The sequence below is a fragment of the Falco rusticolus genome, chromosome 8, assembly GCF_015220075.1.
Source record: "Falco rusticolus isolate bFalRus1 chromosome 8, bFalRus1.pri, whole genome shotgun sequence".
Classification (NCBI taxonomy): domain Eukaryota; kingdom Metazoa; phylum Chordata; class Aves; order Falconiformes; family Falconidae; genus Falco; species Falco rusticolus.
Genome location: NC_051194.1, coordinates 38,280,577 through 38,295,402, shown reverse-complemented (window position 1 = coordinate 38,295,402; position 14,826 = coordinate 38,280,577). Strand labels below are relative to the sequence as shown.

The 14,826-nt window shown below is 35.5% G+C and overlaps 1 protein-coding gene across 5 annotated transcripts in view; it reads left to right on the top strand.

The window, feature by feature from the left end:
- MAP3K2 (mitogen-activated protein kinase kinase kinase 2) overlaps positions 1 to 14,826 on the top strand; it is a 56,485-nt gene that overhangs the window by 24,048 nt on the left and 17,611 nt on the right. For 3 of the 5 annotated variants that reach the window (XM_037397142.1, XM_037397145.1, XM_037397143.1), the window contains exons 5-11: positions 2,228 to 2,327; positions 4,176 to 4,289; positions 4,966 to 5,065; positions 6,007 to 6,137; positions 8,909 to 8,988; positions 10,891 to 10,958; positions 13,618 to 13,713. In XM_037397142.1, coding sequence (XP_037253039.1) covers positions 2,228 to 2,327; positions 4,176 to 4,289; positions 4,966 to 5,065; positions 6,007 to 6,137; positions 8,909 to 8,988; positions 10,891 to 10,958; positions 13,618 to 13,713 — 689 coding nt within the window. The remainder of the gene's footprint in view (positions 1 to 2,227; positions 2,328 to 4,175; positions 4,290 to 4,965; positions 5,066 to 6,006; positions 6,138 to 8,908; positions 8,989 to 10,890; positions 10,959 to 13,617; positions 13,714 to 14,826) is intronic. The other 2 variants (XM_037397144.1, XM_037397146.1) reach the window with 1 other exon arrangement.

The following is a 14,826-nucleotide window of genomic DNA, read 5'->3' as shown; positions in this document are numbered from 1 at the left end:
TGTGTAATATCTTTCATTTGTTTACCCTTCAGATAGATTTGTAGCCTAGAACAATTACTTAGATAATTAGTATAGATCTCAAATGTGAGCAAAAAATTTTCTTTGCTGCATCATGTACATAATAAATGCATGTTAATATATTGTTCTGTAACAGCCAGAGGAAGAAGCCTAGATCTTAAAGCTCAGTATTGGATTGTACTTTGGAGGAACCAGTCTGAGAACAACTGTATTGGGAAAATTTATTAGACTTTACAGTTAGACCATTTTCATTGCTAATCTTGAATAATCAGTTAAAATTTATTTTCCTTTTGTATATGAGAGGTGAATGATGAATGTGCTTAAAATATACAAACATCTATCCGTGCATATCTCTGCTCTGATGGCTGCTCAAAAGCTTTTACAGAAGTTGATCTACAATTCCATGTAGAACTGGTTTGTGGACAACTAATTTTGTCTGTATGTCTCTTTCTGAAAGCATAAACCTTCATTGTACTTCCAGAGAAATTATTATAGAATTATTAATAACCCTTACATAAAGATTGTTTCAGAATGAAACTTATGCTACTTCTGGGCAGTCCTTAGTGTGATGTGCAACAGATCAGTGTGTATTCATGCTGATTACAGTATGTGCCCTCTGTTTAGTAAAACAGGTAGGGTAGTAAAAAACCTAGGGGTAAGTAAAATAGCAGTAAGTTCCATGTATTAACATTCTTCAGCTTCTTTCTATCACTTTTATGAACATCGCATGTAACAGCGCATCAGTAATGGTTGAGTGCTGTAAGTAATTTGGAGGAAATAAGTCTTTTCAGAAGCTTTGAAAATTGAAGACTCTTCTACCTAGCAATTTCTTGTGAAATAAGCAGAGGCATGAATTTGAAATAGAAATGTTTACTCACTGCCAGTCTTCGTGGACAGTGCATTTTTGCAGATTAAGACCACAATGGACTAAGTTAATCAATTCAATATGAATACAAGCATAAAGTAAGTGTGTGGGAAAAATACCTTTCCCAAGCTTTTATGCTGATGGGCCTAGCTCAGTTTTGGACTGTCCCAAGTAACCTGAGCCTGCTTGCCCTGGGGTACTGGGCAGCCAGGGTTCATTGCTCAGCATGAGTTATTATACTTTTGTTGCCTGACCATGTAGATCTAAAGATAAGAGAATGAAACTATGCAAGAAAAATAAGTTACACAATGGCTTTCTCACTAGTTTTGGAAAAGGGAAGTGGAAAAGAGAAGTGATTCCAGAGTTTGTTTCAGTAGCGAATGTGGCACTGTACCGAGGAGTGTGCAGTGTGATGGGCGGAGTTCCATGCTTGCTAAACAAATTAACTGCAGTGGGAATTGGTGTTGGGGTTTTCATTAAGATTTTTTTTTCAGAATATTTTTTAATTAAAGTGGCCCAGCTTCTAGCCTCATTTCAGTGAGAAATATTGTTCCCTAACCTGTGTATGATCTGAAGCACTGACAGAAGGGACAGTTACCCTTTGCTAATTTTTCTGCTTCACAAAATTTGCATGCTGTTTCTTTTTTGAATGTGAATTGAATATACATTACTATCTTCGTCAATTCTGAAAACTCTTGTTAATGGTGGTGTGTCTCAAATAATACAACAGTTTTCTATAGTGGAAGGTTAGTTACAGGCATTTGGGGCTATTTGGTTTTACGAGACACTGGGTTAAAAGGAAATCGGAGTTGTACTACAACTGCACCATTCTTGCAGGAGCACCATTCTTGCAGGAGCACATTTGAAGCACAGTTAATGATGCACCCAGCGTTTTGAGCATGTAATTCATTATGGTAAAGATGGTGACATTTAGTTACCTTCCTCAGATAGACTTTTGCATTTTCAAAAATGTGGACTGCAGGAGTAATTCCTTTCTGATGCTTATGCTTGGCAGCCTATGGTACTTGATTGTCTTAGTTTTATAAGTAGAAGATTTTAGAAGTTTCTAAGAATTTGCCTCTGAAATAGAGGCATGCAAAGCATGAATATAAGCAAGCAAGTAAAATAGTCATAATGAAATCTAATTTTACACGTGATTATCCATTAAAACCTTTTCACTGCTTTTCTTTTTTAATAACTAAAAATACGGAGGACAGTGAATAAATCATAGCCTCTTATGGTCTTTTTAGTAATAAATTTAGTTCTAAGACAGTTCCTAAGTAATGACTTGCCAGATTTTCATCACTAATGGACAAAAATTCTTTAACTTAAATTGTGTTTCAGGATCCTGCAATTACCAAGGCCTGTTAAACTTGAAGATCTTGCAGCCAAAGCTAAAGTTGCTTTTGGACAGACTATGGATTTACATTACAGCAATAATGAGGTAATATTCCGTATTTTCTAAATTATTGGTAACTTGATCATTGATTATTTTAAGGCTGAAATTTACTCCTATAAGCAGTGAGAACCACTCCCTATGACAAAACTTACTCCTGTGACAAAACCCCAAGTTTCTACTGTGTGTGTTCTCAACTACATGTGGCTTGTCTAAATCAGGATAGGCAGGAGATCCATTAAATGTTTTACGAGAAGAGTCACATCTTAATGAATTATGTCTCAGACTTGATTGGGAATGATTCCGCTCTGCCACAGTCCTGTTGCGTGACTTTGCCAAAGTCTTTTTGACTTTGACTCTGAGCTTTGTTGTGTTTAAATTTGAAATAACATTTATCCTTTCTTGTACACTTTTTTTTTTCTTTAAGGATTAGTCTTGTTAAGTAATAGCTAGAATGCTGCATTTAGTAATGTTTAGATTGGAGAGCTAGGCTTAACTGTTGCTTATCTTAAAGTGGCTCATTCACAAGGTTTTCTTGGGAACAGTGCTAGTGCTGTCAAGCCACTTATGCTTGATCAATATTACTTCCAGCTTTCCTTTAGAAGTAGAGATGGAATTATTAATAGGAAGTATATTTGCAGATGCAGGATGCATTCTTGGCAGTTACTTCTGATTTTTGCCTTAGGTCAGCAAAATGCATAGAGAGTTATTCGTGTGCTTTGTTATGCACAACATAATTGCTGTATCTAATCTGCATCTTTGCAGAAGAAAATGTCTGTAATTGCTGTTTGTTGGTTACTGGCTACCTTGCCAGGCACTTCTGTGAAACTGATCCTCAAAATGAATAATTCCAACAGAAGGCTTTTAGAGATTAGGAAGGTCAGAAGAAATAGCTGTTCATGATGCTTTAGCCCCAGCTCCTTCCTGTGATTTTTAGGCACTGAACAAGTTTTCTGCTTGTCAACTTCTGCACTAGTTGGCAAACCACCTTTCAGAAATGTGATGGTAATAACCTGTGTCATTAGCATTGAAACTGCAACTTAAAAAGAAGAGTATGCTCATTTGTTATCAAGACCATCCTCCCTCATTCCCATTTCTTTTTGTATAAAAGTACTGTATTTCAATTGATGTTGTATTTGAGCATCACTGCCTGAATCTGTTTACAAGTACAGTAGATTTTAAAAAAAAACTATATTGTGTGGTTCCTTTGTTGTAAGTAGAAGTTGTAATTTACAACCCTGAAACATAAGCCCAATTTTAATCATTACAGAACTCTGATCTCAAGTGTACTTTAATGGCATTAACATTTTCTGTTCCAAAAATACATGTATGCCAAGTTAATTCTAATTAATTAGATCCAGTTAAGATTCTAGTGAGGACTACAGTTGTTCCATGTGGATAACATCAGTCCTGATATACTTCCTTAACAAATTCTGTTTCTAATGGAAAAATTTAGTGATGCAACTTCAAACATATGGTAAGATACAAAAATGTGCTTTATGCTGTATAAAGTAGGGCTTCTTTTTATTTCTGTTATAGACTTGCTTTAATTCAGGTGATGGCAAATAAATTGACGATTGCATATGTTTTTCTGAAACTTGTAAGATAATAAGTTGTACATAGGTAAAATGGTTGCTCCTTCGTTGTGAAGACTTGTTCCACCATGCTGTACCTATTGATGGCATCTGAAGGAAGTTAAGGTTGAACTTCAGGTATTTTGGTGCTGACTTGAGCATTGTTTAATAAATTTTATTTTCAAGTTGTACAGAATGAAAGGAAAGATAGCATTACTTTGTTTGTTTCTCTGTGTTTTACTTCCTCATTTCTTTCTCATATCCTGTTTAAGACATCTTTTTTAACTATTTCTCCCCCCCCCTTCCTTTTTTTTTTTTGTAGCTTGTAATTCCATTAACCACACAGGATGACCTGGACAAAGCTGTTGAACTGCTTGACCGTAGTGTTCATATGAAGAGCCTCAAGATTTTGCTTGTAATACATGGAAATACACAGGTATGAGCTGACATGCTAAATGTCTTTTTTTCCCCTCAGTTTTCATATTGAAGTATAATATGTATCTTTTCTTAGATATTCATTTTTCCAATTGAAAATATTACTATTTGTTTCTTCAGTTCACTTTAAGCATCTTTTAGCATTTTGTATTGAGTCAGTTTTAACTTTTTCCTAGATTCCATTCCTGTCTTTGTTTGCCTTTCTTACAGTGGTAGAAAACTGTTCCATAACTGTTCCATTAATGTAGAAAACTGTTCCATTAATGTCCATCATCAGGATGATGATGTGATACATATTTGACAAGCGCATAGAATTTAAGTAACTGTAGTTATTTGAAACTGTTCTTTTAAGTCATGTCTTGGTGATGCTCCTCTGTGGCAAGTTAAATGTTTGTTGTAGCAAATAGTAGCAATGGACTATAGGTTAAATATTGAGTTATTTTTGTATCACGGCCATAACATCGATAGGATTTGTGTACTAGTACATACTGGAAATTATTTTAAAATATAAAGAATGAGCTACTAAAATACATTAGTTTTTATATCAATTAGCAAGCTTCTTTTCGACTGTTTGAAAAAAGGCATGTGCTGCGCAAAGCCTATAAAATTTGCAAAGCATTTTCATTGTCAGGAGTATAAGGTAATAACTGCAGTTTGTAATATGTATGCGTTTTCAGTCAGCCAGTGTAAATAACGTGGAGCCCTTGCCCTCACTGGAAGATTTAGATAATACAGTATTTGGTGTGACAGACAGAAAAAGGCGACTGTCTGTAATAGGTAAGCTGCACATTTCAATAGATTTAATTGTAAAAAACTTTTCTGTTGTAATACTCTCTTCATTAAGATTTTGATCTCAACACAAACTATTTGGATTTCTCTTACTCATCAATGACTTTACTATAGAGTTTGCACTTGAGGGAATGGATTTTGAATTTTAAGTCAAAGGTGATTTAAACATATTTAATACAGGAAGTTGAACAAACAAATCACAAGTAAATAAATCTGTGTAGAATTACCTGAGGTAACTGACAGGTATCCTAAAAAGTTGATGTTATTACTCCCCCTTGTTTTCCTATACAGGAATAGGTTACTGAAAAATCTGTGTATATGGCAATGCATTTCCTTGCTCAGTTTAGGACTCCCATACATTTTTTAATCTTAACGTGAGAACATTTGTTTAAGATACTTACTTTGGCATTGATAAAACCTTTTTTGCTTATTCATGTTTTAAAGTTGGTGTGATGTTAACTTCCAGAATTATATGAAATTAGAGTTTAATGAATAATTCAGACTATTAATTGATGTATTATGCATTTTTTATAAACAGATGTTATTTGTGTTCTTATAATGGTTACAAAGAAAAACTGAAGTTCTCAAGAGTTGTAAAGGATTAGTTGACATGGGTGGAAGGGTTTGGATTTTTATTTTGTTTCAAAAGAAGAAATTTGCTCAGCTAGATGTGCAGACAAATTATATTTCTGTTCATATATAATGAAAATTCTTTTTAATGCCATTGAGGCAACCCTGCCCGAAATTTTTTATAATTACTGGATTACAGATCTTAAATGCTACACAGACATCTTGTATTGCATAGGCTTTTGGGAAATTTCTAAAACAAGAAGTGGTCCAGGCAGGCTCAATGCCTATGAAGCATTTGAAAAAAGCTCCTGTATTCTGAGTTAGTGAAGAGACCCTTACTGGCCCTTTTCTTTCAAAAGGTTCTAATACTCGTGACAGGAGTTCACCTCCCCCAGGATACATTCCAGATGAGCTGCATCAGGTGGCCCGAAATGGGTCCTTTACCAGTATCAACAGTGAGGGTGAATTCATTCCAGAAAGTATGGATCAGGTACGTGTGTGATTTATTAAAATTAAAGTTTTTCTTATGTTGATTTATGAAATACTGCTGTTCAAGAAGGATATGGCATCATTAGAAAGAACAGCTAAAAAACGATGACAACCCTAGAAAACATGATCTGTGAGAGGTTAAAATAATCATGGTTGTTTAGTCTTGTAGAACCTGTTTCTTCTCTGTAAGTCTTTTAATTATTTAAATATGTTGCTACAAGGAGAAGGATAATATTCTTAATTTCCATAATAGTTGAGTGAGGTAGTGATAGATATAACTTACAGCAAGAGTTGTCTACATTAGAAGGCACAACCCCCTTTATTTTAATGAGAAGGATATGTAAGCAAGACTAGTTTTACAACTTTCCCAGGAAATTAAAGGAGATTTTAAAGAAGTGTTTGGATCTGTCAGAATTACTTGGACTCAGTTGATACTGTGTTGGTGTGGAGGCAAGGGAATGGTGGTAGGCCTGATATAAATAAGCTCTGGAATACTATGGTCACATTTTTGTGTGAGGATCACAAGTGTATGCTGTTTTGTTCTATTTATTCAACTATGTTATTGGTGTGGGACATCAGCACACTTAGCGTGAATAAAAATCCTGCTCTCTGAATATCAAAATTGCCCTTAAAAACAGCCAGAAAAGATAGAGGAATGTAATGGCTTGCAGAATTGACAATGGAGAAAGAGATATTTTAAGGAGGAAAAAAAAATAATGTTGCGTGCCCGAATCACTTCAAGTTCTTGTTGACATTGGCACTGTATTCACAAATGGCAAGAGGCAGTGGTTTTTATGAGCCGATTAAATGAGAGACAGATGATAGAATAAAAATAGAGGCAAAGAGATTGTGCAATTTGTTGCACAATTTTTATGACTGAGCTGGGAATAGAGGCTGAATCTCCTAATTTCCAGACCAAGGTGCTATTCATTATCATAGCCACATGGTCAGATCCAGCCCAGGCCTGGATTCATTCAGTGAAATGATTACTTTTACCCTGGGTGAAGTAATTTTTGGTCACTGACCAGTCAGACAGACAGATGATGATCTCTGAGACCCAGGGTGTTGGGAGTATACACTCCAGAGTAGTGAAGAAACATGTAACCTGTCATGTACACGTTGCTGTGTAAGCTGTCAGCAGAGTTTAAATGCAGGAATTCTGCTTTCATAGGAAGCCAGATTAGTTCAGTCTCATCAGCCTCAAGGGCCAGATTTGCTTGTTGGGAACTTCCAGCCTTTGTTTGGTCCATCCTCCCTAAGTTGCTGCATCACCTTGGCAAGCGTTGACCATGCTGCCTGTATCTATCACAGCTGCCTCACAAAGACAAGAAGGGAACTTAGAAGTGGAAGGCTTTGCTCTGCTCTGCTCCCTTTGTTGATCTACCTGAGCACAGCTATTCACATTCTGACAGCAGACCCCACACTTTCCAGAAGAGATGATGGGTTGGATAGAAGTGGGCCATGGTCTGCCAGTTGGACCATACTGTTATGGTTATATATACATACAGCCGTATGTTATAGAGGTAATTAATACAGCAGCATACGGGCTTTTTTGCCTTTCGGGACCCACTGTTCCGCATGAGAAAAGAATAATATAATTACTGAACCTATGGTAAATGTTGTCCTTCCTGATACTGAGTTCATATAAGTGTCTTGAGTTTGCAGAGTGCAAACTCACTTTCTGGACACTATTTTTTTAAATAAGTCCTTGATTGGTGCTTGGTAAAGTGTGTGCTAAGGACCTTTAGGCTGCAGCACACACTATAAAAATGGGAGAGGTAGCTACTTAATTTACAGCAGAAGACTGGTGTCCAATTCATAGAAAATAGTAGATGTTGTATAATACACCAAAGCAAACTTTATTTTAGGAAGGAGCTAATTTTAAAGACAACAGATGAACTTTCCACTCTGTTTTTGAGAGGCAGGCTGGTAAAATTGTTACATTCAGTAATTAAAAATTTAAATTTCTGAAAAATATATCTGTAAAACATTTCAGATTGCTTTACTACAAAAAAGAAGCAAGTGATGTTTGGCAGTCATTAAATAAGGACTTAAAGGGTGGTAGTGTGAGGTAAACAAAACCAGTATCAGCCAATAGATGTAGCTGGTAATCAAGAGGATGCTCTTGATTATCAATCCATTTCTTTTTCTCTGGATTAAAGCTCAAGAAACAAGAGAAAATGTTGATGATGGTTTTCATTATGTAACAGAACTGGCCTAGATAGTCAGTCATAAATGTTTAAAAGCTTTTTATAGTATTTGATTTCAGCTGTTTTCTGTGGCTGCTAGTTGTCCAAACTTAAGCCACTACAAAAATTATGTAGTTTGTATTCATCACAATCTGGGTCATGTTTGAGATTTTATTTTTTTTTTTTTGGTGATGACAACAAAATCACTTTGGTTTTTTATCTGTTAGAGGCCTTATTTTTATTATTCTGTTAAGCTACTCATGCAAATATGGTATATACAGGAAGAATGTAGCAGTACAACTTGCTATGTACAAAGCATGGTAGAGAATGAAATACCTTAACTATATTCTAGTTAGATGCCAAGAAAAATGATAGTCCTTCCAGGACTACAGAATGCAATGCAAGTTTAACTATGGCAGCTTTTTCTCTAGTAATTAATATTTCTGGTTAGTTTGTTTGGTTTTTTTCTTAGGTGTTTCAAAGCAGAAACCTTTAAAGTATTTAAAGATCAAACACAAGAAAAACCCGAAAGAAAAACCAACCCTTGAACTTCTGTTGTCTTTCTGTGTTTGTTATTTGTTAGATGCTGGATCCATTGTCCTTAAGCAGTCCTGAAAACTCTGGCTCAGGAAGCTGTCCCTCACTTGACAGCCCCTTAGATGGGTAAAAATTACTTACATTCATTATTTATCTTTATTAGATTGCATAATGTATCAGTTGTAACATATAATAAACAGCTATTACTGAACTTCTTCCAGAAATTCCTCTGTATGTTATGGAACATTTATAAAAGCTTATTGAAGCTTAATTGCTTACTAATGCACAGAAAAAGTAGCATGCTTTTTTTTAAATTTGTATTTAAAACACAAAAATTTAGACTTCAGATCCTACAAAAAGTACCGAAGATTTTTTACTACATTTTGCCAGTCTTCCGTATATGTGAAGTATATTCCTTGGCAGTGAGTCACCCTGTGAAATTCACACTTCTTAAGTACTGCTATATGAAGTGTCCCTTTTCTAAGACAGAGGGTACCTAATTCAAGAAAGAGGGTAGAATAATTTAAAGACTTCAATAGACAATCCCCTCCTTTTCTTTGCAATTACTGTCCGTTCCTCTGCCTTTGTTCCCATTGCAGGTTTTCCACTTATTTTTCTTTGTTTAAATGTGTCAGTTAAGGAGAGGCAGTGTGTACTGTGGTAGGTCTGGAGATCTGTTTTGATTGACCTGTTAGGAGATTGATGTGTTTTGAGAAAGTCACTGTCTGCATTTTTTCAGCGACCAGGTAAGCCAAACAGAACATACTCCTGTTTGGCTTATGGTTGGTCAGGCAAATAACCTTGGGTCTTACGTTGCACAGATCGGCTACTATTTTATTTGGAACTGCTATACAAATAATATTGCTAATTAAATATTTTATTTAATTGGTAGAAAGGTAAAAGTTTGTAAATCATTGCCTGTGGCAAATAGAGCTATAGTATTCCATAGTATCATTTTATTTGAGAATATGTGATTTGAGGACACAAATACATTTGGTCTAACATAGATTTTTGAGTTAAATAACAAGTCTTCATTTCATAAGCAAGAAAACAATAGATGTGAAAAGTATTTTGTAGTTGAAATGTGCTATGTTATACATACACAGTGTTTAATTTAGCTATGTAAGATAGAAATTCTACTAAACTGCCATTTTTTTTGTTGGGTAGGGGTGAGTCGAAGGGGAAACAAAGCAATCTTAATTCAACTCATGTTTCTTCTTCAAAACTTCTTTAGATTTTTTGTTTACTTCATTTGTCGCCTCTACTTAGTTTTCCTTTTTTCTTTTTTTTTTTTTTTTTCATTCAAATATTTCCTACAAAGATGTAGGTTTTGTGTCTTCATTTAGCTTCTGTTACCCATTAGAGAAATCCTTACCAGAAAAAGGAGGACATTGTTTTGGTATGTTTATGGAAATATACTGTAATCGGTTGCTCTGACTGGCAATCCCATCCATTCCTTTTGGTGGCTGGGAGTTACATACCAACTGTAGGTAAGAAACAGTGTGATCGTATAAGAACCAAAAATTCTTCATCATTCTATAACTCAATAAAATTACTCTCTTAATCCTATGACTTTCATAGAGAGAAGAGGAGATATTTTGAGATGTTAAAAGGTTCTACATAACTTCGGTTATATTCCCTCAAGAGTTTTTGTAGTCTGTATAAGAGATTTTGCCAGTCTATAAACCTTTGTGTTTAGCTGTAAAGGTTTTAAACTTAATAGTGCTCCTTTGTGGCTTTACTTGCGATAATTCATGTTTTCACTAATATCATCGCTCATTAACAGAGTCCGTTGCTTTCTTACTACATTAAGCTCAAGAAGCAAGATTTTCCATCGTTACTGATTTTGGACTGTTATTGATACCTGTTAGATTCGATTTTCAAAATTGGGTTCCACATTTGTAAACCAGTGCAGCAACTTGTAGAGCAGTAACTTTTCATCAAAGCATTTGTGAGACAGTAAGATTGAATATTTTAAGTACTAGATTAACAGCAGGTTTTAGATGCTGTATGTTTTTACACTTCCAGAGACAACTACCCCAAAACTCGCATGCCAAGAGCACAGAGCTATCCAGATAATCATCAGGAATTCTCAGGTAGGCAAAAATCATTGGCTTTCCAGAACTCTTCCTCTTGCAGGTAATAGTGCTTAGAATAGAGTTTCACGTTGAGAGGTATTGTGTTACACAAACTTAATACAGTAGGAGAAAACAAAGCAACAAAATCAAATCCAAATGCACACAGTAAAAGATACAATGACATATAATATCTTCCAAATGTTTTCTTCTAGGTTATCGTGTGTAACACCACTGTTTGTGTGCATAGTATAACTTACCTGCTTCTCTAAAAAGAACAAATGATGCAGTGGATAGGGGCATGCAATAGTTTGTTAAACTGGACAGTAATATCCATCTCAAGCTGGCACATAACCTTGGTTTATATTTGTAGTGGTTTAACCCCAGCTGTCAGATGAGCACTACACAGCTGCTTGCTCACTCTGCCACAGTGGGCTGGGGAAGAGAATCGGAAGGGTAAAAGTGAGAAAACTCATGAGTTGAGATAAAGACAGTTTAATAGATAAAGAAAAAGCTGCACACGAAGCAAAGCAAAATAAGCAACCAATTCACTGCTTCCCATTAGGAGGCAGATGTTTAGCAGTTTCCAGACAAGCAGGACTTCATTGCACCTAACAGTTAGCTGGTAAGACAACTGCTGTAACTCTGATCATCCTGTCCTCCCTTCCTCCTTCTTTCTCCCATCTTTTATTGCTGAGCACAACCTCATATGGTATGGGATATCCCTTTGGTCAGCTGGGATCAGCTGTCCCAGTTGTGTCCCTTCCAGCTTCTTGTGCACTCCCAACCTACTCACTGGCAGGGCAATATGGGAAACAAAAAAGCGTTGATGCTGCATAAGCATGGTTCAGCAATAACTGAAATATCCCTATGTTATCAACACTGTTGTGGTCAGGAATCTAAAACAAAGCACCATACAAACTACTGTGAAAAAAGTTAACTCTATCCCAGCCAAAACCAATACATGGAGCCTTTATTTTCTCCTGTGTGAAATGAGGATCTCTTTGAAGTGCTCATGACTTCTGTAATAGAAAATACTGCAAAGTGAAAGGATGAAGGAGAAGTGTACTGTGCCTATAAATTAATCGTACTACTGTTTTCATATGATACTCTGGCTTGAATCCAAGTTGCTGTGTGTGGTTCAGGATACAAAGTGCAATGGGTAACCTTGAAAGTGCTCTGAAACATCTCTCATGGACATAGCTCCCTACAGAATTTTGCTGTTGTACAATAATTAGCTTCCAGTGAATCCAAGGTGTTTTGTGGACCTTAGTCTGTTATATACTTTAAAGCTTCTATTACTTTGGTTTATGAAGGTTTATCCAGATGACATTTGATGTGTAACAAAACCAGAGTAGTATATAAAGTCAGAAGAAAGAAAAACATCCAGCTGGCCTAGTCTTTCCTCCTGCCACAACCAGTATCAGGCTTCTGTAGAGCAGTGTGCCCTATTCTTTCCTCGGAATATATTGCTAGTCATGTATAGCTTATGGGTTCTGCAAATTCAAGATGCTTTTCTTTGATTTGGTGGATTCTTTTTTTTTTTAATTCCACACGTTTTTCCAGTCCCTATTTCAACTTCTATAAAATTTTTCGGTATCAACAGTATGTTGTGACAAGAAGTTGTGCAATTTATTGTGTTTTATAAAGAAGTGTGCTCTCTTGTGAGTTTTTGGTTTGTGTGGGGGTTTTTTGTTGTTTGTTGTTTTGGGTTTTTTAATAGACTAGTTTCCCTTTGAGCTGTTGCTTTCCTAGTCTATAGAGGCCTCCATTCCTTATGGAAAAGTAATTTTGTATCTTTGATCATCTCTGTATTACTAAATCTTTTCCAGTTTTATTAAATCTTTTGAAGTGGAATAGACTAAAACTTTATTTAGTATATTGTAATGATTTATACCATTTAATTTGCTTCTTGGCCAATACAGAGAGTTCAGCTGCTGCTTTATTGGGACTCTCCATCACAAAACTTTACACTAGCCTATATGGAATTTCATCTGCCATTTTATTATCCAGTCATGCAGACTGTTAATGGCTTTCTGTAATTCTTCTATTGGCTTTATTTCTCAAAATTATTTTGTTACTTTACTATTCCTTCTTCTGTCCAGAGAACTCATCCATAATTAAACTGTATGAGTTGTAGCCCAGATTCCTCTGGAACTGTTTACCATTTACTCCCATCTTATGTCCTTATCTTCTAACTAATTATTTATGCATGAGGGACTTTTCCCTTTACGTTATGAATACTTCTCTCCTTCAATATTTTTAAAAAGAGGACCTGTTTAGTGTGTTTCAGTAATTCAAGCTGTGTTGATTCATTCACCATTCTTTCATATTTATGCATCTTTAAATTTTAATCTTTGTAATAGTTTCTGCCAGTTTTCCTTTAGAAACTATTTTTAAAACTGGAGTAATTAGGCATGCTGCAGTCCTCTGACATTTGTTACAAACCACTTGAGCTGTTGAATTCTTCATCTTTGGAACTTTTGGCTGAATGTCATTTTAGGTTTGTGGGTGGTTAGATTTGTGGCTTTTGTTCTATAACTGTTTTTGCTCTGACGCTTGAACTTGAAGCGTGTCCTCTGATATGCTCCCCAATGTTTAAGTTTATAATACCAAAACAATTAATTTAACATGCTTTTGTCACATTTTAAATTTTGAAATGTATCTTTTTATTTTCTAGTAGAGTATGATATTCCAATATTTGAGAAATTTGGAAAGGGTGGGACTTATCCCCGAAGGTACCATATTTCATATCATCAGCAAGACTACAATGATGGTAAGTGTGGGTACTGTAAGAGTTCTCCTTCATTAATCTGTTTCTCTCTCCTTAAAAAGTGAAGAAGAAAATTTAGATTGTAAAATCTTAATGAATGAAAATATTGAAGAAATCGAGAGCTTAACTTCTTTCCCCAAATTCACTTGCTAAAACTCCAGTGTTTGATAGAGCTGTTGAGCAGTCTTTCCTCTGGTAAAGTTATGGATTACAGAATTCATGACTCATATAACCAGCTATGAAAATATTCTCTATCTCTGGCCATGCACAAGTCATCCAGTATAAGCTTTTGACCTTTGTGACCCTTTTCTATCCAGAGTAGGTATGTCAGTTAGTTTGTCATTTGTTTTGTTTAAAAAATAACACCAGTACAGTGGAGTTCCTATTAACAGATTCTCAGATTAAAAGAATAAATATAATTGAAGAGCAGTAGTTTAAATTGAGAATTAACAATAAGCTGGTGAAATCAATTGTCGGAATGCAAGACAGCACGTGCCGATGTGGCCATGAAACTGATTTGGACAGTAATAACACTGTTGGAAATTTAACATGTTAAATTTCCAAAGGAAGGAAAAAGGAGCAGCTGAAGGATTGTCTGAGTTGAGGGTGTGTCATGCACTAGTTGAGAAGTGTTAAGAAAAAATTTCTCCAAAGACCAGATGGTTTCATTTGCAGTATGGAATGAGCACTGCAATAAATGGAATTCTGTTTACAGAAATCACAGAAGAAACACATTGAAGTACTGCAAGGCAGCTCTGGTCCAGTTCCTTGCTCTAAGGCAAGATTGAAGAGGCAAAACTTTGTCACACTGACTTTTACATAAACTCTAAATTGACTTTAAGAGAAGAGATACTAATTTTCTCTATGTAACTTCCTTTGAAGATAGCTTATCTTGTAACTTATCTTTCTCTGTCTTTTCAATAATTTTCCTGCAAACGAAACTAGTAACTAGTTACTCCATTTTCACACAGTGAAAAATTGGTCACTGCTCATATGTAATGCTACATCTCACACAAAGGTTGGAAAAGACCTTTGAGATCATCAAGTCCAGCCATTAACCCAGGACTGCCAAGTCCATCACTAAACCATGTCCCTAAACACCGCATCTATGCGTTT